Below are 26877 nucleotides of genomic sequence, written 5' to 3'. Positions count from 1 at the left end.
CGCCTCGCTGAACAAACAGTGTTTGGGTTGGGCAGTGCTCTGCGGAGTTTTCACGGTGGAGCGTGGGCGGGCGTGAGAACGCGCGCGACAGGGAAGGGGCCCCGCAGCCTCCGCCACCACCATCGGCCTCGCCGGGACGAGCTGCGGTAGGAAAACGCCCAGACCGAAGCTGCGAGGAACGGGGCTGGCGGGGAGGGGGAGAGAGGCCCGGGGACCTGCTCCGGGGTCGCTGCTTCTCCGTCCGGCGGCTCTTGCTCACTGCCTCCCCTCTGGAGAAAGGCTACCCCCACACGCCGCCCCTCTGTCTCCTCCCTCCAAGTCTGGCCGGGAGTTGGAAGAAAGACCGGGTCCGATACGTGCAGATGTCCAAGGCCTGCCTCTTGCCCACCTGCTGCTGGTGCTGCTGCTGCTGCTGCTGCTGCCGCCGGCGGAGGGGGACAGTCACCCCGGACTCCCTCCGCCCCGGACGGGGGCATTCATGGGGCTCTCCCAGGGACCTTCCTTCCGGATCGTCTACTCGTTCTCGGGTCCCCTGCCTTATGGGAGAAGCCAGGGGCGGCTGGGCGGCGATCCGCCTCGGAGCCCAGCCTCCAGGCGAACAAGAAATCCGCTAACTCGGCGATTTACTGTGGCCAGGAGAGAGCAGAGCACTCGCCGACGCGCAGCCCTCCGCCCCGTTCCCTTTGTGCTTCGGAGCGGCCAGACCCGCCACCAGGGCCCGAGGTGCGTCGGAATCGCCGCTCCACCCGGACTTAGCCGAGCAGGAAAGTTGGAAGAGAGATCGGCGCGCCTGGGATGTGGTCGTCGTCCTGGGGCCGGCGCTGGAGAGTCTGAGAGAGAGGGAGGGAGAGACAGGGGAAAGGGAGGGGGGAGAAAAAGAGGAGGGGGGAGAGGAGGGCCGCGGTGGAGAGGCGGGCGCGAGGGAGGGGCGAGGGGAGCGCCAGCGAGCGGGAGAGGGAGCCGGGGAGGAAGAGGGAGAGGGCGAGGCGCGCCGGGCGGCCGGGTTGGCTGCGGCCGCCCAGAGGCTCCTGCCAGTCCAACCACCGACTACACCCCGGGAAGGAGGAGCTTCAGGCGCGCACAAGGCGTCAGAATCCTCAATTTCCAACTTAGCATCTTGGCAGGACCTTTGCGAAGCCAAAAGCAGAGCCCCCCAGTGCAAAGAGCGAGGGGGGAAAAGAGAAAAGCAGCCCGGGAGGGGGGGGAACACAGCCGGGGCGAGCGAGGCGCGCAGAGGAGCGGGCTCGGCGGTCGCAGCCGGAGGCGCGCGGGAAGCCAGCGAGGAGGTGCTGTGAGCCGGAGCCCGGGAGCCGGGGCTCGAGGAGCCGCGGCCCGGGGCAGCCGGAGGCCAGGTGCCTGCCCGCTCGCCCTCGCAGGGCGCCGCGCGGCTCGTTGGCGGCCGCGGCGCGGCGCGCCCCATGCCCGAGTGTGGCCATGTCCTACCCTCAGGGCTACTTGTACCAGCCGTCCGCCTCGCTGGCGCTTTACTCGTGCCCCGCGTACAGCACCAGCGTCATCTCGGGGCCCCGCACGGATGAGCTCGGCCGCTCGTCGTCGGGCTCCGCGTTCTCGCCCTACGCCGGCTCCACTGCCTTCACGGCGCCCTCGCCGGGCTACAACTCGCACCTCCAGTACGGCGCCGACCCCGCCGCGGCCGCCGCGGCCGCCTTCTCGTCGTACGTGGTGAGTGAGCCGGGCCCGCGGCGGGCGAGGGCAGCGGGGCCGCGGCGGGCGGGCGGGCGGGCGGGGGCCGCGGGGGCCAGGGCCTCGGCGCCACCGCGGGCCGCCCCCGCCGAGCTCCAGGGCCCCTGCAAACTTGGGCGATTGTGTCTGTCGGCTTCGCCCGGGGCCTCGGGCTCCGGAGTTGCTGGGGGGAGAGAACTGCGTCTCGCTCGGATCGCTGAGCCCGCGGAAAGTGTTTTGGGAGGAGAGGTCGCTGCAATTAAAGAGCAGTATCTGGTTCAAACGTGAGCTCCAGGCCGCCCTGCAATTTTTATTATTTTTTTTTTTTTTAAGTTTTGCAATTTCGGAAAACTAGTTCAAAAGAAATAGACCCGAAATCTGAGCGGAAGCATGCTGAATTTATGTAAATGTGTTTGGCCTCGCCTTTAATTAGTCCCCCAAAATGTTGCAAACCCGTAATCCTATCTTTGCAATCCGATTTGGAGGTATTAAATTTCTGAAAAGTCGGCCGAGCTGCGGTGCATCCGGGATTTTTCGGCCGGGTGCACTTTCTGGAAAAGCGCCGTAGCTTCGGTTTGGGGGTAGCATTTTTGGGGGGTCGGGAGTGCCCGAGCAAGGCTTCGCTTTTCGTTTGTCTTTCTTTGGAGGGGGGGAAACGCCTTCACCTCCGTTGCTCTCCCCCCTTGCGCCTGACGTGCAGCCGCCCGGGCTCTGAGCGCAGAGCCGCCGCCGCCGCCGGGGCCTCTCTCCGGGCGGAGGGCCTGGCGCGGTGGTGGGATCTGCGCACCCGGGACCAGCCTGATCGGGCAGACAGGGGCCTGCGGGGAAGGGCGCCCCCGAAGAACTGGACTCCCGAGTTGGCTCTCCCGCTGCGTTCCGAGGAGGAGGAGGGGGGTGCCCTTGGGTCTGAGCCCTCCAGCCCTACCCCAGCGGAAGCCCGAGTTCGGGCCTTGCCGCCCACAGACCCCGCGTCGCAGGACACTGTGCTTCGGTCGCCCAGGTGGCAGCGGGGGGCCATGGTCCACGCTCACCTTCTTTCTGCCTGTTCCCTGCAGGGTTCTCCCTACGACCATGCGCCCGGCATGGCGGGCTCCTTGGGGTACCACCCCTACGCCGCGCCCCTGGGCTCCTACCCTTACGGGGACCCCGCGTACCGCAAGAACGCCACGCGAGACGCCACCGCCACGCTCAAGGCCTGGCTCAACGAGCACCGCAAGAACCCCTACCCCACCAAGGGCGAGAAGATCATGCTGGCCATCATCACCAAGATGACCCTCACCCAGGTGTCCACCTGGTTCGCCAACGCGCGCCGGCGCCTCAAGAAGGAGAACAAGATGACGTGGACTCCGAGGAACCGCAGCGAGGACGAAGAGGAGGAGGAGAACATTGACCTGGAGAGGAACGACGAGGAGGAGCCGCAGAAGCCGGAGCGCAAGGGCGACGCCGAGGGCCCCGAAGCAGGTCGGTGCGCGCGGGGAAGGGTGTGCCAGCGAGGGAGAGCTGGAAAAGACGGGGTGGGGGCCTGGAGAAGGGGCGCGCGGGGCCTGGAGAAGGGGCGCGCGAGGCCTGGAGGTTGGGGTCGGAGTCTCAGCCTTTTCGGGCGGGGGCCCGGCGCGCGCCCCCCTCCCCTCGCGGCCTTCGCACGTCTGACGGCCTGGGTTTTGCCCGCAGGAGGAGCCGAGCAGAAAGCGGCTTCGGGCTGCGAACGGCTGCAGGGGCCGTCCACTCCCGCCGGCAAGGAGACCGAGGGCAGCCTCAGCGACTCGGATTTTAAGGAGCCGCCGTCCGAGGGACGCCTGGACACACTGCCCGGGCCCACCCGAGCCAGCGGGCCCTCCCCGGCGGGGCAAGCGGCGGCGCGGCTGGCGGAGGACCAGGGTCCTCACTACGCTTCGGGAGCACCGGCTTCGGGCCCGCACCCAGCCGCCGGGGAGCTGCCCCCCGGCCCCTGCGGGCCCTCGGTCATACACTCGCCGCCTCCGCCACCGCCACAAGCGGTGCTCGCCAAGCCCAAACTGTGGTCTCTGGCAGAGATCGCTACATCCTCGGACAAGGTCAAGGACGGGGGCGGCGGGAACGAGGGCTCTCCGTGCCCCCCTTGCCCCGGGCCCGTGGCCGGGCAGGCCCTCGGAGGCAGCCGCGCCTCGCCGGCCCCCGCGCCCTCGCGCTCGCCCTCCGCGCAGTGTCCCTTTCCGGGAGGGACGGTGCTGTCCCGGCCTCTCTACTACACGGCGCCCTTCTATCCAGGCTACACGAACTATGGCTCCTTCGGACACCTCCACGGCCACCCTGGGCCCGGGCCAGGCCCCACAACGGGTCCGGGCTCGCATTTCAATGGATTAAACCAGACGGTGTTGAACCGAGCGGACGCTTTGGCTAAAGACCCGAAAATGTTGCGGAGCCAGTCCCAGCTAGACCTGTGCAAAGACTCTCCCTATGAACTGAAGAAAGGTATGTCCGACATTTAACGCGGGCTGCGTCGGTCCCGGACTTTCCTAATTTATTAAAAAAAACACACACACACAAAAAAAACACATGGCCTTGGCAGTTATTTTTCCATCAACAAGAGAGAGAGAGAGAGAGAGAGAGAGAAAACTACCCCTCCTATTAAGAAGTTTATAGTTCATGGAGATGGATGGCATAAAAATGTAAACATCTCCACACACAAAAATGTCTTAACCAACCGAAAAGAAAAATTAAAAAAGGATTTGTATGAAATCTTATTCTGTATATTTAATGTAGCATTTTGTATTTAAATTGATAATTCAATATCTTTGAAGTAAATTATGAAATTAAGACACCTGTACAGGCATTTAATGTTTGTTTCTTTTGTAATATAAGTATATACATTTGTGTTCCCCCCCAAAAAAACTGTTTCATAGTTTAAAAATACAAGTTTAATTTAATTTTTTACACCTATTGATTTTTCTGGGTATGAGCTAAAGTATTATTACAGAAAGGAAACAGGTTATACTCTTAGATTTAAAAAGTATAAGAAACTGCAGCCGCCTTTGTAAAATGCAAATATTTAATTAAAAGAGATTTTAACATAATCAGAGCCACTCATTACTCTTTAGAAGCCTCACTAAACTGTCCATCGCCTTGGACAAAAGGTGCAAACTGCCACTTCTTTCCCACGTGGGGAAGGAAAGGTTCCCTAGAGCCTCAGTGTGCCAGGAGTTCCTGAGCAGGCTGCCGGCCCCGGGGGACACACACGGTCCTGCCCCGCGTGCAGGTCTGGATCCCCGATGCCAGGCTGCTTGGGGGAGACTGGACCCTGGAGGAAATAGGAGAGAGACCCAAGTGTGTGCCCAGAAGGGAGAAAAGCTGGCAGAGCCAGCTAGAGACCGCACCACCGCAGCTCCGCCGCTTAACCTAATTACTTCCAATCAGTGTCGTGTTTTATGCAAAGCAATCAGCTGGTGAACTTTGCTAATGAGTTCGATTTTATGCCGGATTTAGCCCTTACTGCTATTTCAAAGGTGCCGTGGGCTAATGCGGGCGGGAAGCGTTAGGGGGTGCCAAGGAGAAGGCCCTCCCAAGTCAAGGTCTTCTCTCCCCCTTCAAAATTGGCCATTGACCCTCTTCGTTGGATTCGATTAAATTAGTTTCGTGTCCTACTCGCGACGGTGCGGAAAGTAGGCGGCCGGGTAAGATCCCCGCGCGGCTCCCGGGGCTGGGGCCGCGGGACCCGCGAGGGGACGGTTCCCCCCTTTCACAGGTAGGTGTCACACTTGTCCTGAATTTCAAGCCTGCACTTGGCAGAGTCGGAGATTGGAGAGAGCGGGCGGAAGTGGGGGAGGGAGCGCCACGGGAGCTGGAGCGCGGAGAGGGGAGCCCCGACCCGGCCTGCGGCGCGCGCCCCCCCCCCCCAGCAGCCCGCAGCCCTGCGCCCCGCCGCCAGCCCCGTTTTGGACAAGTGGCCTTCAAAAGTTTCGGGGAAATTTGCCTCGACAGGGAGGCCTCCGTGCGCTCGGTCGAGCTTGTCGTCTCAGCACTATTCCAAATCTTGGACTCGAGTCCGAAGAGCTGCAAAAGTTTTTTTGTGTTTTTGGGTTTTTTTGGAGGTTTTATATTCTCGTTTTCAATCCCGCGTATTTCATCTCGAAAATGAAAGGTCAGGGTGCGCCTCAGTCCCCAATGAGGAGACACGGCCCTGCGCCCGAAACCCGCGCGCAGCCCGCGTCTCCATTTTGCGCGGAAGACGTGGAACCGCGGACGTGTTTTTACTTCGTGGGAAATTTTCGGTGGTCGGGGGAGGGGAGGGTTTTACTGAAGAAGAAGAAAAAAAAAATACGCCAGCGAGGGGAATTGACTTGCTCTATTAAACTCAAGCCCGAGTGCAGGGAGAATGTGTTTGCCCGTAAGACCGGGTTCATTAGGCGAAACCCAAATGGTCTTATTTGCATTTCTCCTCAAGATCACTTGAACCCTACTTTCTCTTTAAAACGTACCCCAAACTTGCATCGGAGTTTTTATTTTTTTATTTTTGCTGTTCTTTTTAAGCAGCAACCGAGCCCCTTTGGTGTATTCGAATTTGAACGAGTTTGAGAGCATTGTCCAGATGTTCCCCCCGCCCCCCAACAGCAGCCAACTTCAGATTCTAAATTAGCGAGAAAATTCACGCAGGGAAACTGGTTGCAAAGCTGGAAGTGTGGATGATTAAATATGCATGAGACGATCGTATTTTATTTTGCCCTTTTAAGTATAGATGATTTTTTTTTTAAACAATCGAATTCCAGAGACGACTCGGCCTCCCCCCCTCGCGCCCCAGCCCCCTGCCCCCCGCCCCCGCCAGCGCGGTTCACAATCAGCTGCTTCCCCTTGTTGAGTTTGCAGCCCCGGGAGTCACCTTGTCTTCTAAAAAAAGTCCTAAGAAGAGGCCAGTCCCCTTCTCCTAAGAGGGAGTTTAAGGACGACATCAACTCTGCGGGGTGTTTGGAAGCCCTGGCCCTAAACCCTGCCCCAAGATTTTAAAGAGAAAATTACAGGCCTCCCGGTGCCCCCGGGAATATGGAATTGGCGCGGCGCGGGCCTCCCCAGCCTGGTCACAGGGACGCGGGACGCGAGGCGAACGCCCGCGGGGCTGCCTGGGAACGGGCGCCGCGCACCCCGGGGAGCCTGCGGCGTTTCTCAACCGGGGGCTCGCGGCTGGCGAGCAAAACCGCCAGGGGCTGGAAGGCCGGTGCCGAGTCGCTGCCTCCGCCCCGCATCCCTCCTGCCCTTGGCCTCTGCGGCGTCTACGCTTTTCTTCGCGTACTTGGTCTTCAATTAAAGTTCAGGGTTTTCTCCTTTGCAGAGCTGGGTTTTCGGTGGCCGGTGGTTTCTCTGATGTCTGGAGTCTGTCCAGTTTGGGGCGGCCTGCCGGGCAGATTTGAGGTTCGGGCATTTAGGAGATGTCTCCGGCGTTTAATCCCAGAAGTAGTTGCGCTTCTGTACCGTCCCAAGACTCCTCGAGCCCCCACTTGGCCGTGCCTTGGGCCGTGCCTTGGGCCGCGTCAAAGGCGATGCGCCTCGGAGGAGCTAGAGGATGGGGTTTGTTCGCAGGCTTGGGCAGGGGCGCGGGAGTGGAGCGAGGCAGGGCCTAGGACACTTCCGTGCTGGGCTGCGCGGGCATTTGCCACCTGCACTCGGCTGCACTGGTACCAGCCCCCGAGGAGAGCCTAGGTTGGCACTTAGGAACTAGGAGGCGCTGAATCCCTGGCAATAGAAGCCGCGGGATCACTGAGTGGGGTCTATGCAGTCAGCCCCCAGAGGCAGCGCCAAACGGGGGACGGAGTGGGTTCCTTCCTTTACCCCAGGAGGAATCCGTTTTCGGCACTTGGCGGCGAGGAGCGAACAGCCCAGTCAATCCCGAGGGCGCCTAAGCGGGCACTGAGGAGAGGCTGTGGACGGGGGCCTTTCCTTCCCAAGCTCCTGGGCTCGGAGTGCCAGGGCCTGAAATGTTCCCTGGCCTGGGTGCTGGGCCTGCATTGAGGCCTCCTAGTTTGCAAAGCCCTCGGGGGGCCTCTCATTCCCCGGCATGCGCGCAGCTCTCGGAGCGTGGAAACCCGGAGCGGGGGGACGGGGCGGGAGGGTCGTCTTGCGTGCGATGTCAAAACAGGCGGTGTCTTTCAGCTCACTCCCCCCTCCCCTCCCGCAACTAGCTGCCAACTCGGCGGAGGCACAGAAGAGCGCTTTGCAAAGCGCCCAAAGTGAAAGGAACGTGATTGCGCTCCCCAGAGAGAGCCGGACGCGGCTGCGGTTTAGGAAGGGCGCCGCCTGCCGGCCCCGAGCGCCGCGCGGTGCGCAGCGAGGAGTTACGCAGCGCCAGGCTCTGCCCCCCACCCACAGCTGTTCCTTAGCTCTGAATTCCAAGCGGGTCAAACTTTAACTGCTCCACCACCCAACTCGCTGCTGCCGGGGACCCGGGACCCACTTAGCGTTGGGGATTTGGAGAGCAGAACCCGCGAATAGGACGATTTTAATCCTACGGATTCCCGCTTTGCTTGGGCGCAGCCTGCAAAACCAGGCGACAGGCTGTTGAGAAATAGGACCGCGGCTGAAATAGCCTGCGGGCGGGGGCGGGGGCGCGGGGGGCGGCGCGGCTGTGCGCGTCCCCGGCGGCGCCCCGGTGCTCGCGCAGCGCTTCAGGTGCCTGCGCTGGCGTTGCTGCTGGCCAGGGCTCTGGGCCGCGCGCAGTTTTGTTTCAGGGGCGGTTCGGCATATCTGGGGTCCACCGTGCAGCCTCGCCCCTAGAGGCCGTCTCTGCCTTTCGGCCGGTGGGTTTGGACACCCGTAGGTAAAAGAAAAACAAACAAAATAAAACTGCCCTCCGATGCTTCAAACCTTCCTCTTTCCAAAGAACTTTTAATGAGGTCGACGCGGCAGGGCAGGAGGCGCTCACTTGGGCATCTCCCTTCACCCTTCCAAAAGCGCTAACGGGTATTATCAACTGACCTCCCCCTGGTGCAGGGATATTGGGGGGAAAGGCGGGGCGGCCCTGGCCTGGCTCTTCCACCCCTCGCCAAGCGGCCGCCAAACAGGAGGAAAATCGGGCCTGACTAGTACCTTGCCTCCTGCACTTCCCCCTAAACTGTCTAAAGCCGCGGGACTGTCCCTAGACCCACGCCGCGGGTCTCCCTTTGTGACCAGGCTAGAGCTGGTCTCCTTTTCGTTTAAGCGCTAAATCCGACTTGGGTCCCGAGCAAAAGGCGTTGGCCCAGGTCGTCGACTAACAGGGGATTGCCTGGCGGGCGGGGGGGGGGGGGGGAGGCCTTGCTGCAGCTCTGGCCGCACCCCTTACTCTGGCCTGCCCCTCAGGGCTCTTGGGGTCTCTGGCCTCGCGTCCGCCGCAGGCCCCAGCCCTAGATCCCCAAGGCCGAGGGCCGGCCCGCGCTCGTTTCCAGAGCCCGGAGGATCCCGGCGGGCCCAGACGCCACTTTTCCCAGTGAAATCTGCTTTTATTTGCTCCAAGCAAACCCCGGGCTCTCAGCGCTCCCGCCTGATGGATGCAAATGTAAATGTGCACTTATTTAATTGGATCAGGCCCCAAGATAAAAGAGATAAACGGCTCCCCGTTTGCTAACTTATTTCCGAGGCATGCAGCGCCGCGTGGAGGGGAAGCCAGTGAAGGCGGCGCGCGGCGCTCGGCGCCCCGGCTCTCCGCCGCCACCGCGCCGGCCGGCCCGCTCGGCTGGAGCTAGGGCTCCTCGTCCGCTCCTTTTCATGCGCCCTGGCCGCCGGGTAGGGTCCCCTCGGCCCTTCCGTGCACCGGGACGGGAAAGTGAGAAGGCGCGGCGTCGGCTTCGCGCTTGCAAGCCCCTCGGTCGTAACCGCAGCGTTCCCCGGCTGGGTCCCATCTCCTTTCCTGCCCAGCTCCCCACGCGGGAGTCACGCGGGCCGGGCCCACCCATAGGAGGCCCCAGGCGTCGTCTTTCACTCCAGGTGGCCTTTGGAAGAGAAAGACGCGAGGGCCACGAAGAAGGCTGGGCGCCACCTCCCGCTGGCCACCTCGGGGGCCCGCGAAGCCGCCCTTTAGACGGAAGGGTCCCTTCTCTGTTCCCCGACGGCCCTCCTTTGGCGCCTGGGATTTCTTTCAGGATCGGCAGAATACGATGGATTATGCCCTACCCCCGACGATGTGCACGCTCAATACACGCAGCCCGTCAGTAATTTCAAGGGGTGGCCGAACCCCGGCCTCCAGACGCTTTCCTTCCCGGGGCTGGAGTTCACAGCTTCAGCGCCAGGGCGTCCCCCTCGGCCACCCTCAAGTTTGGTCCCCAATTCTGGGCCTCGGTTTTCCCCGCAGAGTTTCTCTTCTGCTCAGAAGAGCGTGGCAGGAGGACGGTGTGGGCGAGGGCAAGAGGCCGGAGGAGACAGCCCGAGGATGGGTGCAAAGGAGCCGGGCAAAGGGGGCACCCTCGGCGGGGACCCTGGCGCAGTCGCCGGGCGGCGGGCGGGGCGGGCGGGGCTGGTGAGGCCCCGGGGCAGGGCGGCCCGGCCGCGCCCCGTCCCCAAGGCGCTGATGGATTGGCTTGTCAGGAGAGCTCTGTGCGCCGAGCCCATCAGAAAGCACTTACCTCGCTAAACTGAAATTACTGTCTTTTCAGGGGCTAATTTGTGTAACTCCCATGGAGGGGCTTGGAGGGGGTTTGATGAGGCATAAAATGATGATTAATGAATTTATTGGCCGCTGCTCATCAAACAAGGGCTGGAGAGCTCCGGTTCGCACCAGCGGCCTGGCGGCGGCGCTCGACGCAGCTGGGGTTTGGCCTCCCGGGGCTCGGCGCCCGCAAGGGTTTCCCCTAGAGCCTGACCATGGCCCTAGGCCCTCTCTATGACCTTAGCTGCTTTCTGCTGGCAGGCCTGGGATTGGGGCGCAGGTTCTAGCTGTGCCACCATCGCCCCCTGCAGGCTGGCTGCTCAGGCCTGGGGGAGGCCAGGGCTCCCGCGGTTGCAGGCCCAGGAGAAGGGGGGGGGGGGGCGGTGGCCTCTTTGGCAGCCTCAGCCTCATGGAAAACAGGACTCCGAGTGTGATCAGGGCACCCTGACGGTGTGGAGATGGAGACATGAGCACGGGATGGGTGCTTGGGCCCTGGTGGCTCAGTCCTACCTCTGCAACTTACTAAGCTGTGTGTTTTGCTCCCTGGGGCTTGGTGGGGGGACACCCGGGAGCCTGGAAAGGCAGTTAGAACCAACTCGGGAACGACTGGACCTGACTTGGGGTAGAATCGAATTTCAGTTTAGTTCCCAGGACAATTCAGAGCTCATCCTACTTATAACCCACCCTTTGTCTGCAGGCTTCTGTCTTTTGACATCTGTCCACAAGGGCCTTTTAGCTGGTCAAGAACCTGCAGCCTTATGAACTTATAAATTTAGCTGGGATTCTTTACCTACCCTGCTTACCTCACACACACACACACACAGACCCACCCCCACCCCACCCAGCCCCGCTCATAGGCCCACCCAGATCTCCCAACAATTGCTCTACCTTTGACTCCCTGGCACATGCTGTCCTGATGAAACAGAGCAAAGGAAAGACCTTGGTATTTACCCCTCCAGTGGAATGCTGAGCCTGGCTTCCATTTAGTGCAGTTCCACTTAAACTGTTCCTTTCCCTGCTTCCAACATACACTAATTGAGCACCTACGATATCCCAGATGCCCGATTCTGCACGCCCATGATGCAGGGATGAAAGAAACAAAGTCCCTGCCCTCCTGAAGCTTACGTATGGAGGAGAGACAGAGGCAAACAAAGGAGTGTGACAATGGCTTATCATAATGTCCAGGTGAAGAGCGTTAGGGGAAAAATTAAAGAGGGTGAGGACATGGAAGGAAGTGTGCTCGTTTTTCGAGGGCAGTCTGGGAAGGGCCCCTTAAGAGGTAGCATCTGACCACAGACCTAAAAAAGGGACTAGGCCATGAAGATATCTGGGGAGAGAGCGTTCTGGGCAGAAGGAACAGCAAATGCAAAGATCCTGAGGTGGGAGCAGGCTCAGACAACAGCCAGGAGACCTTTGTGGAAGGAGATAAGGCCAAGGCAAGGCCAGGTTCAGGTTATAGGTCCTGGTTGGTCCTGGGGAGGTCTTTGGGTTTATGATGAGAGACAGGGAAGAAGAGAGGGAGAGTTTTGAGGGGAGTGGCAGCATCTAATTTATGGTTTAAAGTCAAGTGTGAGGAGCTAAGACTTTGGGAGGGCAAGAGTAGACTCGGGGACCAGTTAGGAGGCTGGTGGGGAACCCAGGGGCAGGTAATGCTGCCTTGGACCAGAGAGGCAGCCAGAGAGGTGGAAAGAAGTGGCCAGATTTGAGCTGTATGCTGGAGGTAGAGCCAACAAGCTTTGCTGATGGGTTGGGTGTGCGGGAGGAGAGGAGGGGCATACTGGATGCCTCCTAGGATTGGGCCTGAGCACCCCGGGGCTTGCGGAGAGGGGGTTGGTATTCGCTGAGCTGTCAAAAAGTGGCAAAGTTCACAGGGTCCAGGGCAAACCCTACAGCAAACGCATCCTCCCTGCTGACTCCAGAGATCTCAGAGCCCTCTGACCACCATGGCTTCCATTTTATATCTGTCTGTCTTTTTCTGTTCCCTCAGCGGAGAAACTGAGGCTCAGGAAGTGAAAATGACCTGCCCAAGCTCCCACAGCGAGTTTATAGGCAGAAGCGAGCCGGAACCCCAGGCCTCCTGACTCCTAGGCTTGCTCCCTCTGCCTCCCCAACCTAAGTTCTCTGCGATATCTCTATTTTAGCAGAGAACTCCTGGAAACAAAACGCCTTAACAGAGAGGAATGAATTTATAATGGTGGAGCCTCAGACACTGTGACAGGCTGTCAAGGGAGATATTTTTAGGCCAGGCTGAGAAACATCTTAGGCCTCCAGCAGCGCTGCTGAAGCGTGGCTGCCTCCTCGGGACTCCGTGTGCAAAGCACAGAGGAGGGAGAGGCTAGGAAGGTGCCATGTCTCCCAGACACCCAACAGCAAGGAGGGGCAGGGACTGTCACCCCTGCCAGGGAGGGTGTCCTCCCCTAAATAATTGCTCTCGGAACAGATTTGCTCGTTTCTCCTGTTGGAAGTGATTCTCCGCCTGCCCACAATTGTCTTGCGTGATGCAAGCAAAAATTAATGTTCCCTTGCAGCTCCTTTCAAACAAAGATTTGAGTTGGGGGCAAGTTCCCGAATGATGGGTTTTTCATGCATTTATTTGAATTTCTTTTCTTTCTTTTTTTTTTTTTATGTCTCAGCTTGACTGTTTTTTCTTCAACCCTTTTCTTGACTGCTTGTGTTGTTTCTATGGTCGTCAGCTTGGGGAATTTTTTTCCTGTGAAACTATCAGTGGCTTCGTCCCCCAGGGAACCCACAGGCCCTTCGGAACAGCGCCTTGACATCTTTCAAGCAGAGTGAGACATCTGTTAGCCCTCGGTTGCGGACACCCTCTCAGTTCCAGAGCGCCCAGACACCTTCCCGGCTAACGCGGTCTGACATCAGACTAACCACACAGTTGTCATTTCTGAGACTTATAATATTTTAAATCCAAACCGCAAGGGTGTTTTTTTTTGTTTGTTTGTTAGTTTTGTTTGCCCTCTATTTGTAGCCAGCATCTAAATCCAAACCCTGTGGCTCTTTTTCCAGAGACTCATACGTGCAGATGTTCTCTGGTCGTTGAAGGCCTATTTTCCTGGATGACATAGGAGAGTGGATTAGCGGCAACTTAGAGAAAAGGGCTCATTTGGAATGAACACCACCTCTTTGCTCTCATGAAGAGTGTGGTAGAAAAATCGTCAGCCTGGCTTATTTTGGTTGGTGGAGTTGTTTTTCTGTCCAGATTTTTTTTTTTCTTTCTTACTCTCTTTTTTCTTTTTAACTTTCCCTTTCAATCTGGGAAATGCCTGACAGATCGTAGAGCAGCAGGGATGTGTGAGAAGGCTCCAGAGAACTGCAGACTGCAAGGAGCGGGCCCTTACTTTGCTCAGCGCCCCTCAAACTTGACTCATCCGAGCCCCACCCTCCAGATACTTGTCTTAGCCTCCAACTGTTGAAACTACCACTTACAGAATAATTTCCTTCACATTTTGTCACCATATACCTATTTTGAAAGGAATATTTATACCTCAACTGTAACCGAGAAACTAGTATCACTTGCCATTGACAGAAGACAATCATAAAAAATACAAATTAATTAGATGAAGGGCTTGACCTCCTGGGCTTTGAAAGCATCTCAACATCTCTGGTTGTTCCTGGAGGTCTCCCAACCCCCTTCCTTCTGTGCTGCACGCTTCCCTCAAAGTCCTGTGGGCCCCATGAGCACCTCCTCACCCCCCACCTAAAATTATCACAGGTCCCGCCAGAGATGTGCTCACCAAACTTTGGAAAACTGTAGCTGCTTGTTTCCCATATGTGGCAACTGAGGCTCTGAAAGGTAAAGTAACTTGCTGAAGATCATACAGCTGGTTGGTGACAAAGCCAGGGATGGCTGCTTCCCTGTCCCCACCCTGCTCCCTGCATGCTTCTGGGGGGGGGGAGCACCTCACAAACCTGTGGTGATGGAGGTGAGCTTAGCCTCTCTGAAATTCAGTGCCTTTATCTATAAAACAGGAATAGTAATAGTATCTACCGCAGAAGTTGAGGAGTAGATGAGATCCTGTAAGCAAAGGCCACCCAAGCACACGGGTCCCTCTCCATAGGTGAAAGCTCTTACCGTCAGGACTCAATAAATACGGTCTCATCGTATCGGAAATGACTCCATCTGAGAATTCCCAAAATTGTGTAGTGTGTTTTCCCCGGTCCTTAACTACTTTACATCTTTTTGCTGACCAGCAATGGTTAAGATGTCTAGGGTTTAAAAAAAAAAAAAAAAAAAAAAAAAAAGCTTATTTTAAGAATCACTCCTTGGAACATTATTTCATTACTTAAACTTTCTGCTGACTCATCTGTTCCTTGGTAACTGAGTCTTTCTTTACCAATAACTTTAATTACATCAATCACTCATTCCAAAATCTGCTGAATAAGGAAAACTCCTGGAGGTGACACCATGGACTTTTGTCGCACAAGCAGGGGCTTGTGGAGGGAAAACAGGTTTTTCTTCCATTTTCTTTCTTGCTTTCTTTTTTTAAAATAGCAATCAGTACTTCAAACAGGGAAGATATGTTTAGCTTTCATGATTTACTATCTGTCCATCTATCTCCCTATCAATTTATAATTAACAATCTCCATAGCAGGAGGAATGACAATCCGTAACTTCTTGAATTGCATTAAATGAAATTTGTTTCATCTGGTATTTCGGAATCAAAAGGCTCATGTCTTGCCCTAGCCGGTTTGGCTCAGTGGTTAGAGTGTCAACCCAGGGACCGAAGGGTCTCGGGTTCATTTCCAGCCAAGGGCATGTACCTGGGTTGCAGGCTCCATCCCTGGCCCTGGTCAGGGCACATGCAGGAGGCGACCAATCGATGTGTCTCTCTCACAGCGATGTTTCTCACTCCCTCTGTCTCTCCCTTCCACTCTCTCTGAAAAGCAATGGAAAAAACATCCTCAGGTGAAGATTAATAAAAAAGAAAAAAAGGAAAAGCTGATGTCTACACCTTTGGGGTAAAATAAATGATGTTTGAGAATTCTAGCACCAAGTCCTTTGCTAAAAGCTTCTAATCGTATAGGTCAAGGGTTAACATATTAACCTAAATAATTATTTTGTTGTCAATAATAATAGCTATCCTATTGAGCTCTTAGAATAGGCCAGTTATAGTATTAAAGGCTTTACAGACATGATCTCGGTACAGCCTCATCAAACCTATGGAGTAGGTGCTATTATTAGCCCCATTTTACAGATGAGGAAAGTAAGGCACTGAAAGGTTTACTTGCGTAAGTAGATGTGAAAGTGGGGTATGAACCTAGGAGCATCTGACTTTCATTTTCTGGGCCTAGATGGAGCCCACAGAGAGTTGCTGGTTGCTCTTTGTTTTAGGCATTAACTGTTTTTCTGGCTTTTCGTGGCTCAGTTCTACTGTGAGTAGATTAAGATGCCAGCTATGTTTTGAGCTTGAAATATTATCCAATGCTGCAGGGAAGCAGTGATCCCCCATATAGTGAGAGGAGTAGGATGCGGGGTGGGTGCGGTGGGTGCATTTCATAAAACCCTGCCTCAAAGTGCATGCTTCTCCCCCCCCCTCCCCTGCAGGCCCTGTCCTCCCTTCCTCTTAGACTGTGACCTAAGCCTCCTGATAGGCCTCTCTGTCTCCCGGCTCTCCCTGCATCTTTCCATCTACATACTCTTACTAGCCAGGAGACTGGCCAGAGGAGCCACAGGACATTAGAGAACAGGAGAATGACAGAATCAAAGCTGAACTTCAAAAAGATTCAAGTCCCAATTCCTCTCTATGTCATCTGAAGCTCTTCATCTGTCTGACCCCACTCTCCTGTGTGGCCCCATCTCCCAAGACCCTTCATGGGTATTGTGCTGTGGTCACACTGGTTAAACAGTTACTCCTCAAGCCCTTTCCCCAGGCTGGTTCCTCTGCCTCAGAGCAACCCACCCCAGCCACCTGTCTAAATCCCTTCATACTTCAGAGGTTGAACTCAAGTGCTTCTAGAGGTTTCCAGGGCTTTTCAATGGCTGCTGCTCACACAGCTTCCTCTCCATGGGGGCCGCTGCTGAGGGAGAAACAGCAGAGTGCCAGGCTCTGGGGTCAGGGAAAACTGTGTTTGCATCCCACCTCTGCCAAGTACCAGCTGTGTCACCTTGGGTAAGTGGCTTAACCTCTCAGAGCCTCAGTTTCACCACAGTAAAGTAACGATGATAATATCTGTGTCCTGGGAGCATGTCTGCAAGTGCTTTAGGAGTCATTCATTCTAGCACCATCTACAAAGCCAGTGTGTTCATTGGTGACATTTTGAGTGACTATGTATAGGACTGGAACCAAGATGCTTCCAAAAAGCACACACTTTTATGAGCTCTGAACTGGTCTTTCATCTTTATTTATGGTTCCATAAACACATGGATCTGGTTCTGAGCTCTTGTGGTCTACTTGGCTTGAGCCAGTACCATACTGTTTGTCTTACCAGGGATTTGCAATGTGTCTTAAACTGCCAGGGAAGGCAGTTCTTAACTTTTTTATTTTCTTTATTAAAACTAATTAACTGGGCATTTATTCTCTCACACAAGATTTTAGATGAGTTTATTAAGTGTTTAAATCATCCATCTTTGTAGGCTTTATGAAGAGTATAAACCATAGTGTGCCAGGCACAGAGTCTAAGCCTCAAGGTAATGGGGGTGAGAGCATCCAGGAAATGCTCTGAGGATACAGGTTGAGAAAGTAATAAAGTACATACCAGGGTTCTATCAGGTTTTTATCAGGGTTCTATTAGAATCCTTGTAGTCAGTGCTTCGGTGAACCCGAGGCCCAGGTGGAAGAGAGGCGCAGAGGCCTGTGTGGCTCCGAGGCAGTGAGAGAGAGGAGCCAGAGAGAAGCACCTGTGCTCAGTGTTCTCTGTAGGGTGCAGAGCTGGCTCCAATGGACCCACACCCAACAAGGGAGGTTCTTCACTTTGATCTGAGCTTCTTCAATAGCCCAGGTCTGGTCCTGAGTCCTGACTCTTCCCTACGAATGGCAAGTACAGGGATTCAGATGTTGTGATTAAGTGCAGGCTTGGGAACCAAGCTGTCTGCACTCCTGTCCCTTCATGCTCTTCCCCACCTGCCCCACCTTAGCAAATGACACCACCATCTAGAAACCTGAGAGTCAGTCTCAGCCTTTCCCATCTTCTACGAATTGTCACCTCTGGTTACCAAATCTGGATGAGCTTTGGTGGGTTCAACTTCCTCAATTCCCACTTCCTTTCATTTGTCCTGCCATCACTGTGATCCAGACCACTGTCATCTCTCACCCCCTCAGTGACCTCCCAGTGCTAGTCCTGCTCCCTGCAGTTGGCTAATGTTCCCCACTGAAGATAGACTGCATTCCCCAGCCTGAAATATTTAATGGCTCCCTGTTGCCCTCATACAAGGCCTAGGCTCCAAAGTATGATGTTTCTTCAAACTTTATACTCTAAACCTGTGAAACGGTGCCCCCTCTTTGCACTATTTTGTCTCTGGCTGTTGCACATGCTATTGCCCGGGTTTTCACACTCTCCCTCCACCTTTCTACAGTCAATGCCTCCATAGCAAAAGGTCTGTGCTTAGTGAAAGCTCCCTCCTGCCTCAGTGCTCTGCTCCTCTCTGCTGAAGGTATAAAGTAGGGGATAAGCAAAATTTACCAGTTGTGTGACCTTGGGTACTTAATTCACCTCTGAGGTTCAATTTCTCCATCTGTAAAATGGGACAAAACCATGGTGTCCATTCCAGTGGACATTTTAAAAGTCAGTGTATGATTCAGATCCCTCATAGGATTGTTGTGAGGAGATCATTGCAGGCACACTTTATAGACCATTAGAGGAAAAAACAAAGGCATAAGGTCCAGTCCTAGTCTTAAGGAACTTTCCATGAGATCAGATTCATTCCACCATGGCTGACAGCTCTTTGAGAGCCAATGCCTTCCTTCTTTTTTCATAAAGGAACTCCAACTTCATTTAGGATGGGAATGTGCCTAGCCCTAGGGGATTAACCATTTATACCTAGGCCAGTAGAGATACTCCTATCCCGCTTTGCTAGATGCTCATTTTCCCAGCTTCCCTTGCAGCTAGGTGGTCATGTGACCAGTTATGGCCAATGAGATGTAAGGAGACACCTACTTCTTTCTGAATCTCAATCTCTACTTTTGTAAAATGAGGAAGTGGGATCAAAGAACAGTGATGTTTAATACCCCACACTTTTTAAAAGCAGAGGATCTCAATTATTTTTTAGTTCCAAAGAAATCTTACATGGAAGCCTAATATATAAGGTGTCCCAAAAAAAATGTATACATGCACTTTGAATAATTATAAAGGCAGTGTTTATTAAAATATATTTCATTTTCTTATTTCTTATTTATTTATTTATTTAGTGATTTCAGAGAGAGGAAGGGAGAAGGAGAGAGAGATAGAAACATCAATGATGAGAGAGAGTCATTGATCGGCTGCCTCCTGCACACCTCCTGCTGGGGATCAAGCCCGCAACCGCAGCATGTGCCCTGATTGGGAATTGAACCTTGATCTCCTGGATCATAGGCCGATGCTCAACTGCTAAGCCATGCCAGCCGGGCAAAATACATTTTATTTTCAAAATTGAGCTGGCAGCTGTTAAAGTGTGTATACATTTTGAGGGGATACCCAGTATATAACAAGTAAAGCACAATTACTCAAATTGAAAGGGAGATTGGAGAGTGCAGGAACCCTATCCTAGCCTTCGCAGGCAGCTCCTGAAGCACACTTACAAAACACTTGGAAAACCAATGGGTTGGAGCATCTCTATATCCTGAAGTAGGCATGTGTGATTTTATTTGTGCATATTTTTGGACACTTATTCTAGTCTAGTATTCTTAATTTTTCTCAGGAACCAAATCTCCCTTCTCCTGGGTCCATATGCTTTGGATGAAGATAATTCGATTCTGATTCTAGAGCTAGACATATTATTTAGGCCTGACCAACCGTCTATCCCTCTGGATACAGTGATTGGTTCAAGAATGTGTACATGACCCAGTTTGGTTCAGTTAGGTTGAGATCTAAGATGCTATTAAAATTGAAGAGAGGTAGAGACCTTCTATTCCCATTGAACTTGAACCCTGGGACTATGAAACCTGAGAACAAAGCCCACATGGATGGGGTCAGAGCTGAGAGATGGAAAGAGGCCAGACCTTAGAGACTTTGAGCCTTTGGATTAAGCTTTGCCTGAAGACAGACAGAGCTACCACTGGATTTTTGGTTTTGTGAGGCAATAAATTCCCTTCAGTTTAAGTAGTTTGAGTTTTACCTTCTATTTTTGCAACCTAAAGAGCCCCAATTAGTACAGATCCTTTCCAGACCCAGAATCCTGGGACCTTATGAGAGGTAGCTATGAAGGCAGTTCACAGACTTTCCAGTTGTCTTCCTCCTGGGCATGTGGTAGGGTTGTAATTCCCACTCGTGAGTAAGGCATGGCATGACTTCCTGTGATGATAAAGTGTGAGAAGTGATATGTGTCACTACTGGGCGGGTTCTTTAAAAGTCACTGCATGATTCACCACTCTTTCTCTCCCCCCCCCCCAATGATATTACAGATGGTGGAGGTTCCATCAGCCTGGGTCCCAGACTGAGGACAACGTGGAGCAGAGACCCCTGCTGACCCTCGATGGAAATGTACCGTGAGCAAGAAATAAACCTTGTTGATTTAAGCCATTGAGATTTTGGGTCCTTTGTTATACCTTAGTCCATCCTGAATAATTTACCAGAAGCCTTCTCCTCTTCCCACCCCTCCTCCTCCTCCTTCCCCCACCGCCCATTGCTGCCCTGTTCTGCAGAGCAATCACATATAACTCTACTTCTTAACTTATCTTCTGTCAACAGACTGTTAAAATGCATCCATGATTGTTCATCTCCTGCCATCCCAGTGATATCCAAGTGGACACTGGCAGAGATACCCACCCTCCCCCTACAAAGCCATGCCCCTGGCATCACCACTGGTGCCAATCAATTACAGCTGTCAGTCAGTCATCCTTCCCAGCACTGGCCTCAGCAGGCCAACTTCTTAATCATATTACTGGACTCACAGGGCTCTAAGTTCTGAAATAAAACCTTCTCCAGGAATTCCCACTCATTATCTTAGAAAAATGGACAAGATCCTGAAGGTTATGCTATGGTATTCATAACATAGTGCTATGCCAAGACACACACACAAAATGGATCATTAAAAAAAGTTAGATTGGCCTTCATTGTTAATAAGCATTTTCTAGAGCTGATCAGTTAATTAGGCCAATGCCTGAGATTCTGCAGCTGGGGTGGAGGCTTGGCAATGACTAAGTTCTTTGGAAAGCAGAAAAGTAGAAGCGAAACATTCCTGAAGCTTGAATGTGATCATCAGCATTAACATACAGGATACTTGTATGGTTCAGGTGTCTCAAACTTACCTGCTGAAAAGGGCCAGGCAAACCAGGTCAACAGGCACACAGCAGGCCTCATGGGAGTGGCGGAGCCACAGGGAGCTTCACAGTGATACCTCACCTACATTCAGCTCTAGCTGACAGTCACCATACAGGAATGCAGGCCCAGTGTTGCTAGTTCTTTCAAATATTTTTTCAAGAAAAATTAAAATCCATAGAAATCGTCACCTATATCACATTTCACCTAAAACACTGTAGCATCCAAACTTAGTGAGCGACCACAGGCAGAATGTTTGATAGTATGTAGCAGGGTCACCGTTATTATCTCTTCGCATGCTGCATTATCTCCATTTCACAGATGAGGAAACCAAGGCTCAGAAAGGCGAAGTGACTCAGAAACTCAAGTCCATACCCTCAGACTCCAACTCTACTCCTATATCCCAGCTGTGTCCTCACGGCTCAAGTACGTGGCAGAGGTCCACCCAAAATTCCTGCTTCCACTTCTGTAGGATAGGTTTTCCATAGGAAGCAGCTGCCAGGACTACATTTCCCAGCCTCCCCTCCAGCTGAAGTCATGTGACTAGTTCTTGCCAATGGAATCTGATAAATCAATACGTGTTATCTCCAGGCGCCAGCAGTTAAAAAATCGGTGTGTCTTCCCTACTCTCTTTCTCCTTCCACCATTTATTCAAGTTGCACACAGCAACCTTGGCAACTGTTGTTGAAGATGAAAGGAACATAAGGCAATAAATCTGGGTTTCCGAATCATCATTTGGAGGAAATCCACCTCCCATCAGGAGCATTCATTTTGGAGTTGACGTCAGGGAAAAATAAATTTCCATTGCATTTGAGCCATTAGACATTTTTGGTTTTATTTGTTACAGCAGCTAGCATTCCCTTGGTCATAGACATATTAATGAATTTTTAAAAATCTTTCCTTTCCCCCCTTCTATTTCAGTGGGAGGAGTTTGTACTGGACAGGGTCATCTACCTGAGTCCAATGGGACCTGGGTGAGAAAATGACTCATTAATTTTGGTTACTCGGGATGGGGGTTGAGTGGCCCTGAGTGTCACTGCATCTTGTCCCCCACCCCCCTCCCAAAACCTGGCTTTGAAGAAGGACTTGTTCATATTTCAGCTGGAGATGAACATATCATCACTGAGCCCTCCTGGAAGAATACAAAAGACAAAACAAGCATTTGGCCTGTCTGGGCCACACACCCTCAACTAAGATAGGAGTCAACTTGTTTGGGAACATCAAAGACAGTGTGATATCTTAAGCATAAGGAGATTAACATTTACAAAGGTTTGCCCTTCGGCCTGTTCCCAGGAATCCAGCAGACAGAGCCAGAAGGGACAATTAACTGCACTGGGGTCTTCTGGCATCTTCTATTTGAACTTTCTGCTAGATTTGGGATGGAGGAGGCAAAGTCTGGTCTCATATTTGAACGAGAACACTCCACACACAAGGGGCATATGAAAATGCGCTGGGACATGAGAGCATGGGCACCAAGTCCTGGGAGAGAATTCTGCCCCCACAAATACCAAGCCACAAGCCACTGAGTGAGAGAGAGAGAGAGAGGGAGAGAGAGAGAGCACCTTTACCCACCTTCTTATAGTCAGAAGCAGTTAGTGGCCTCTGAAGCCAGCCGGTCCGTACAGAAGCAGGGCTGAGACAGCCCCGAGAATGGAGCAGGGCGAGGCACCGCTTTGCCTCTTTGAAGCAAGAGGCCCAGAGTATCTCAACCCGCTCCGAGTACCAGCAACAGCAGGCAACGGATGGGGACCCAAAGCCCTGACAGCTGCTGGAAACCATACCCTATTCAGAGATAATTGGCAATTAGTTAAACAACTCCTGTTTAAAACACTCCTCCTCCCCACTCTCCAAGACAGCTGTGTTGAAAAAGGGGCGGGGAGAGGCTTCTGAGGAAATGTGGAAACCTAATCTTCACGTCAATAAAACAAAACAGGAGCAAATGAGTTAGAGAACTTAAAACTATGGAACATCTCTCAAAAATCCACTGTTCCATTTTCCTCTTGCAGCATGATATATACGGTGGTCAGTTTGGGGGTCAGAAAGGCCTGGGTCTGAGACCTGCTCTGCCATTTTCCAGATGTGTGAACTTGGTAAGTTTCTGAAACTTGCTAAGCCTCAGTCTTCTCATCTGTAAAATGGGGATGATAGTGATTGTATTGCGGGGGTTGAGATGGTACATGGAGCCTGGCACATAGTAAACTCTTAGCGTTAGCCCTTAGACATACATGCTTCTTAAAATCCAAATTCCTTAGCTTGACATTCAAGGTTCTCCACAATTTGTCACCAGCCTACTCTTCCACACTCTTGCCCATTTTTATGTCCCCTATGAACTAGCAGGCAAAGGAAGTAAGTCCCCTAGGCCTTAGTTTCCTAATTTGTGAAATGAAATAGATGCACTGGATTCTCTCTAAGGTTCCTAACAATCCTTTCTTCCCATCAAGTCCTCAAGATCAGGCTCAATGGCCACCATGAAGCTTTCCCTGAGAAGGAGGTGATTTTTTCCTGTAGAGCTCAAACTGGTGTTGCAAACTGGTGGCCCTTAGCCCTTTTGATGGACCTGCACTATATTTTTAAAAATCAGAAAATATTGCAAAATAAATAAATAAATGGATTTCCAGCTTCTCTAAAAGAAGAAGACTTGGCAATTCTGGCCCCACATTCCTCGACAAAAGCAGTGTCTGGAGATGGGTCACTGCTGCCCCCTGCAGGTGGGGCAGGCAATTTTTATTTCTCTGCCTCTGATGCTTCCCTGAGGGACTTTGCCTGCCTGAGCCCTGAGATCATCACCATCCTTCCTCTGACCCTCCTCTTCTCCCCCTCCTCCTCCCCCCACTTCCTTTTTTTTTTCTTGTAGGGACTGTTGATTGCTTTCTACCTTATGTTGGAATTATTCATGTTTATAGACATCTTGATCTCCTCTGCTCCAGACTATGAAACCCTTGGGGAGGAGGGGCCTCTCCTTTACTCATCTGTGAAGCCCAAAGGCCCTGGCCCAGTGTCTGGTTACGGAGAGGAAATGAACAGGGACCCTGCATACATGTGAATGGCACCCCCCCCCCCGGAGTTGTGCAAACCAGCCTTGTGATTGAGTGCAAGGAGTGACGGGATGAGTGAATGATAAAGGTGTGCACTTCTAGAGTGCCTGCTCTGTGTCAGACCCTGCACTAAGTACTTGACAGGTGCCAACTTATTCTTCACACAAATGAATTTATGAATGGCTGTCGAATGGATGGGTCCCTCGGCTTGGTTCTCAGCTCAGGGCTGCACACGCCTCCTCTCTGGAAGACTCGCTCTGAGACTGGTAGGTTTGGGGACTCTGTCCAAGTGCCAGTTCTTGGTCTTATCAAAATCTACTCACATCACTGGAATGGAGATCAGGGAGACTGTGATTGTTCCCATTCTAAAAACCTCGCTCATTGTTCAAAAAGCTGCCCTGGGCCTCAGTTGGATCCCAAGACGAATGACAGAGGTCACTGCAGCTGCAGAGCTAGACTAGCTTCTTAGTTTCCCCTCCAGTGTCACCTGGAGCGTGTGTTAGAGTCTTATTCCCTGGGGTGAGAGTAAAACACTCTTCACATTGGCACAACTATATTTCACCAATCTGTTTCACATGTATGATGTTTTATAGCTTTGAAATAGTTCCTCATTCATTATCTTTTTCGATCTTGAAGAATGACCCCCTGTCTTTCCCGCCTCCCCATCTCCAATATGAGGTACGTAGAGCATGCATTATCTTATACCCATTTTACAGATGAGGAAACTGAGGTCAAAGTGGAGGAAAGGATTTGCTCTGGGTCATATTGCAAGGTGGAGATTATAACTTGGACCTCTGGTTCAAATCTTTTTCTATTTTTCATTGCAAAAATATAGTAGGCAGAGAAAACATACTGATCTATTAGCCACCGTTGTCATATCAACAGAACGAAGGGCACGGTGGTTATGTGGACTGGGGGTGGGGGAAAGAAGGTGCCTGCCTAGTGTGTAGCTGGGGAAGATCCTGAGGACAGGGGCTGGGGAAGTGAGCATGATAGCAGGGGAGGCAAGAGTACGAAGTCCATGGGAACAGACTCTAAGAGAATCAAAGAGGAAGCCAGCAGGAAGGGGCCTTGGGAACCTCAAAGGGAGCAGGCCAGAGTGACTAGGAGCATAGGCTCTGGAGATGGACAGGCCTGGGTTCAAGTTCCTTTCACTTCTAGCTGTGTAATATTGGGCGACTGACATAACTTCTCTGCCCTCAGTTTGCTCATCTGCAAATGGGGCTTGTGATTGTCCCCAGGTTGTTGGGAAGATGAACTGAGACAGTCATAATGAGTGCTCCATAACTGGTAGCTGTTGCAAATATCAGCTACTTTGATCTCCTGGCTATGCCTCCAAGAGAAAGGAACGGCTGGCGGGTTGGGGAATAATTGGGGTGAACCTCTCTTTCCCTGGGGCCCAAAATGATAGCAGAGGTTCTTGCACAGTAGATGCGGGACAGAGACTGGGCCTCCTGCCTTCCACTGCTCTTCTAACACATCATTCAGCATTCTGGGCGGGTGGTCTGAAGGCTCCTGCTTGAGAAAAGCCCACTCCCCACCACGCTGCTGCTATGCCCACTGTCTTCACTACCTCCGGCTTGCCCCAGCCTTCGCAACATCCGGTTGGCCAAAAAGCCAGGGTGGGGAGATCCAGCAAGAGATGACCTTTTATGCCACCTCCAATCTGTCTCTTCTATCCCAGAAATATGTTCCTTCTTCCCAGGCTGAGAGGGAGGGCTCTGATCCAACCCCACCCACTGAGAAGGCCCCAGGGCCCCAGGGAGATCTCAGCCCTGCCTAGGTCCAGCCCCAGCCCGCTCCTCTCTCCTCCATTCACCCCAGCAGCCGCTGCCACCCTCTCCCCCATTATAGCACCTCTTCCCGAGCCTGCCACCTGGGCCGTGTCCTTACGAAAGTTCAACTGCCCCCTGCCTCGGAGGCTGAGAAGAGAACCATCGCAGAGCCATTGATGACTGCAATAGAAATGAGCCAGAGCCAGAGAGAGGGGCAGATTCATAATTTATGGTATGGCCGAGTGTGAGTGACAGCGAGCAGCAGGAGGCCTCAGCGCCTTATCGATCCCTTCAAAAAACCTGAGAAAGGGCTCCGTGCTGAGGGCCAGGGGAGGCATGGAAGGTGCAGGCGGGGGCAAGGCCATTAAGGACGCACTGCGACCAGGCCGGCTGCCAGGGTGGGCAGGGGGTTCCGGCAGGTGGGGCACACACGCGTGCTTCCGGTCGATGACACCATGTCAAAACATAAAATGCATGCTTGGGCTCTTAAGCCAAATGTGCGTGAGATTTTTTAAAAGCATTGATCCAGGATGGATCAATAGAAATTGAGGCATATATTTTTTTTTTTCCGTGTGCAAAAAGGGGGTAATAACACTTTGCAGAGAGGCATCCGGCAGGGGTGACAAGAATAAATGTCCTATGAGAAGTGCCTTCTCCTCCGACGGCCGCCAGAGAGCCCTGGGAGGAAGGTGGAGGTGTCTGCCTGGGCTGGCCCTCCTGCAGTGGAGGTGCTCACAGTAGCTGGGGGGGGGGGGGGTGTTTTCCCATCCCCATGCAAGGATTACACTCTCTCCAGTCCCTGAGCAAATCCAACCAGCTCACCAGCAAAACACACCCAGCATCCCCCAGTTTTACCATTTGCCCGCTTCCACCTGGCCTACCTGTCCCCCGGACTACTTGCCTCAGTGTCCAGCTCTCACACAGCCGCCAGACACCTCCCATCTCGCCCAGAGGACGTGTGGGTGGGGCGGGATCGGACCGTCCTCTCGCCCTGACCTCACCCCTCCCGCTCTTCCGTGTGCTCACAGAGCCCCTCAGAGACACCTTCCCCGGCTGTCCCACCTGCCGGCACCCTGCCCGCCCCACCCCACCTCCCCATTCCATGCCCCGTGTACATTTTTTTCATAGTGCTCAGCACTATGTAGTATTGCTGTTTGTGGTTGGTTTGTGTATCATCTGTAATTTTTTAATAGAATGAGTTACATGAGGGCAGGGGCCTTGCTTGTCTTCTTCACTGATACAGTCCCAGAGCTTAGGGTTTGGCACAGAGTAGGTGCTCAGTAAATGTTTGTTGAAATAAGGGAAATGGGAAGGAAGGGAAGGAGGGAGGGAGGGAGGGAGGGAGGGAGGGAGGGAGGGAGGGAGGGAGGGAGCCACACCCAAGTAGGAGACC

General features: G+C 53.3%; 1 protein-coding gene across 2 annotated transcripts; it reads left to right on the top strand.

Moving 5' to 3' along the window:
* Positions 1-967: 967 nt before the first annotated feature.
* On the top strand, positions 968-19930 carry IRX5 (iroquois homeobox 5). Of its 2 annotated transcripts, XM_081119982.1 has the most exons (4): positions 968-1683; positions 2739-3144; positions 3355-4134; positions 19819-19930. In XM_081119982.1, the coding sequence occupies exons 1-4, from the start codon at positions 1435-1437 to the stop codon at positions 19881-19883; spliced, it is 1500 nt and encodes a 499-aa protein (XP_080976108.1). In that variant the 5' UTR covers positions 968-1434; the 3' UTR covers positions 19884-19930. The 2 variants fall into 2 exon arrangements, with proteins under 2 accessions (XP_080976108.1, XP_080976109.1); XM_081119983.1 differs by lacking the exon at positions 19819-19930 and having other exon boundaries at positions 3355-4406.
* Positions 19931-26877: the final 6947 nt, after the last annotated feature.

Source organism: Miniopterus schreibersii (genome assembly GCF_964146895.1).
Source record: "Miniopterus schreibersii genome assembly, chromosome: 18".
NCBI classification, from domain to species: Eukaryota; Metazoa; Chordata; class Mammalia; order Chiroptera; family Miniopteridae; genus Miniopterus; species Miniopterus schreibersii.
This window is presented reverse-complemented; position numbering and strand designations above follow the sequence as displayed.

Coding starts and splice junctions, on each gene's coding strand:
- IRX5 (XM_081119982.1), top strand. CDS start 1,435: ATGTCCTACCCTCAGGGCTACTTGTACCAGCCGTCCGCCTCGCTGGCG. Junction 1,684..2,738: donor CCGCCTTCTCGTCGTACGTG/GTGAGTGAGCCG, acceptor TGTTCCCTGCAG/GGTTCTCCCTACGACCATGC. Junction 4,135..19,818: donor TCCCTATGAACTGAAGAAAG/GTATGTCCGACA, acceptor ATGATATTACAG/ATGGTGGAGGTTCCATCAGC.